At 46.8% G+C, this 3,133-nt stretch overlaps 1 protein-coding gene across 1 annotated transcript; it reads left to right on the top strand.

Moving 5' to 3' along the window:
• On the top strand, window positions 1-2,232 carry LOC125531305 (the record flags this gene model as incomplete). The annotated part of the gene is given in 3 exon segments (XM_048695714.1): window positions 1-65; window positions 1,104-1,320; window positions 1,419-2,232. Coding segments are annotated over 3 exon segments (779 nt in total), but the record flags the coding sequence as incomplete, so codon positions are not given.
• Window positions 2,233-3,133: the final 901 nt, after the last annotated feature.

The following is a 3,133-nucleotide window of genomic DNA, read 5'->3' as shown; positions in this document are numbered from 1 at the left end:
GCGGCAGCAGCGACGGCGAGCCCGGCGGCCTCCACGACCTCGCCCACCTCGCCGACAAGATCTCGGTACGTGCCTTGCGCCTCCCGGCGAGCCACCCTCCCGCTCCCCGCCTCCTCTCATCTGCTCTGTTCATGTGAATTTTCAGTTTCGTTTGGGGCCGAGGTAAATTTTCCCCAAATTGTGCTGAATTCATTTACCCAGGCCGGTTGGTTTGGTGGCTGGCTGCGACCTAATTATTAGCGATTCCCAGCCTCTGATCAGTACAGGTTGGAGGAATATTTCTGGAACCACGTAGGAGTATATTTAGCGCTTGCTTCCTAATGAATTTGTCCTTACTAGCACAATTTTGGTAGCAGTTGCTTCCAAGTGAATTGCCGTTAGTATCTATCTATGGCGTTGCTTTGTTTTGCTCTGAATTTTATCTGTAACAACAGCTCATGGTAACATCACCAACAAATTTTGATATGCCTGGCATGTTTGATTTGATTTGACTCCATGGCCACAGTACAAAAGAATGAATTTACCATTATAGAGAGCCCTCCCAAATGAATTTGTCGTTACTAGTAGTACATTTTTGGTAGCACTTGCTTCCAAGTGAATTTTCGTTAGTATCTATGGCTGCCCTGTTTTGTTTTGCTCTGAATTTACTATGTAACCACAGCTCATGATAACATCGACGACAAATTTTGATATGCCTGGCATGTTTGATCCGATTTGACTCCATTACCACGGTGCTAAACAAAAATCTACAATGACCATGCTGGCTTGCAGCTGTAATTTTGATTACACAGCAGTACAATTTAGTTGTCTCTCAAGTTTTGATTGCACAGCAGTACAATTTTGTCCCAACTACCATGATTCTACAGACCATTTTTATGATTTAGCCCTATTGCTCAGGGGTTAAAATAAAGCATCAGCGTGGGCACCAGTTGTCCCCTGCTGTAATCATGCCATGTGCGTCCTCATCAAGCCTTGGTTCAGAGAAGGCACCGGGCTATCATTTTTGCTCATTCATTAGTCTTGCCTAGAATGATAATTGGATAACTTAACTTAGTATATGGGCTGTTGTATGCTGGAGCTGACATTTTGCACATCCATTTTAGATGTACAAGCAAGCTGGAGACGAGAAGGAAAACGAGCTGCTCTCCGTGGTTCACTCGCTGCTGTTCTCCATCCATGAGACAGAGCTCCAGGATTTCGTAAGAGGTCAATGCACTGGCAGCTGCATCCGTCATCTACTCGTGAAGCTCCTGAGGTACTCGGGATACGACGCGGCCGTCTGCGTGTCCAAATGGCAGGGGTTCGACAAGATACCTGGAGGTAAACACACCAGACCAAGGCTTGGCGACTTGCGCTGTTCAATTTTCTCTAGAGAAATTGAGCTGTGTGACTGAGCTGTTTATTGTTTTGCCAACCAGGTGACCATGAGTACATTGATGTCATAATAGACAACGACCTGACGGGTCCAGAGCGTCTGATCATCGACATCGACTTCAGGAGCCACTTTGAAATAGCCAGAGCAGTCGATCCTTACGGCACCCTGCTGGACTCGCTCCCGGTGGTCTACGTCGGCACCCTTCCAAGACTGAAGCAGTTCCTGAACGTGATGGTCGACGCGGCGAAATGGTCCCTGAAGCAGAACTCCATGCCCCTGCCTCCGTGGAGATCCCTGTCCTACCTCCAAATGAAGTGGCACTCCAAGTACGAGCGGAAAGGCCTGCAATCTGAGCAGCAAGAGTTCCAGGGCGCATCCCCGAGCCGCACGCTGTGCTTTGGGCATCTGAAGCGGCTGAAATCCTCACTGCGGTTGGAACTCGAGACCGGAAGGTTGCTCATGATGCCGGTCATGCAGGCCGGCACGAAGAGGACGGCAATGTACGAGAGGCGGCGTAGACGCTCCCTGCTCAGCTTCTGATGCTTCTTGGATGCAGAAATTTTTGGGAAAAGGAGAGGGTCTTTCTTTTTTGCGGGATTTTGACAGTTAAATGGGAGGTAGACGGTGGGTGCTAAGCACTAACAGAGGAGGAGAGTGCAGGTTACATGCCAGGTTTTTTTCTGAAGGCATATATACAAAAGAGAAAAAATACACAAAATTCTTTTTTGATTTCATTTTTGTTTCTTGGGCGAAAGATGGATGCTGGTGATGAACCCGCTAGCATACCATGTATGTACAACCGAGAGTTGTTACAAAACTTTCCCCTTATATTGATTTTTGATCGTATATGTTCGTCCTACCATGTGTGTTTGTATTTTGGAGAATTATATATGTTGTTGTGCTTCACTTGGTTCCGAAGGAAATGATACTCCCATGGAACAACAAAGATCAAATGCTGGTGTTTTGGAAACGCTGTCCCGCCGCCACTTGCCGATGTATATTTCTAGAGGCATGCTCTAGCCTTTTCCATCATCCTCTTGTTCCCTCTAATGATGTCTCTGTGATTGAAAAATAGGAGAATCTGGGAAAGAAGCGACAGCGGCAGCGGCAGCGCATGTTGTATATGTTATTATCATTGACGTGTTGCTAGAGCGGAGCGGAGCGGAGCGGGGTGCTTTACGGAAAGAAGGGGGGGATTTGCGAGGAAAGAATTGAGAAAAAGGAGATGCAGGTTGCAATGGCTAGGACAAGTCCTGATTCCAAAATTGTTTTGGCCAGCCTGAGCCTGCTGCTGAGTAGCTTTTGTCCCAGCCAGCCAGGATGATCATGATGTTTGTCCACCCATTTGCTTTGCTCCCCGTTGTTTTCAGTGTCTTTGGTTGAACAACCCGGGGCGAATCAATCAATCATGTGAGATGTTAAATTAACAGCAACTGAGTCACTGCTTGCTTCGCTTCGGTGCCTGCATGTCCTTCTCATGTTGACTCCTGCTTTGTATCTGGTCACACCTTTGCCTTATATTGATTTTTGATCATACGGATGATGTTTCTTGGGCGAAAGATGGATGCTGGTGATGAACCCGCCAGCATACCATGTATGTACAACTGAGAGTTGTTACAAAATTTTCCCCTTGCCTTATATTGATTTTTGATCATACGGATGTGTCACGTCGCGTTCGTCCTACCAGATGTGTTTGTATTTTGAAGAAGAATTACATATGTTGTTGTGCTTGGTCTCGTTCTGACGGATATGATACCC

Source organism: Triticum urartu, unplaced genomic scaffold, assembly GCF_003073215.2.
Source record: "Triticum urartu cultivar G1812 unplaced genomic scaffold, Tu2.1 TuUngrouped_contig_6949, whole genome shotgun sequence".
Classification (NCBI taxonomy): Eukaryota; Viridiplantae; Streptophyta; class Magnoliopsida; order Poales; family Poaceae; genus Triticum; species Triticum urartu.
The sequence above is the reverse complement of the archived record's forward strand: the minus strand, read 5'-3'. Positions and strand labels throughout refer to the sequence as shown.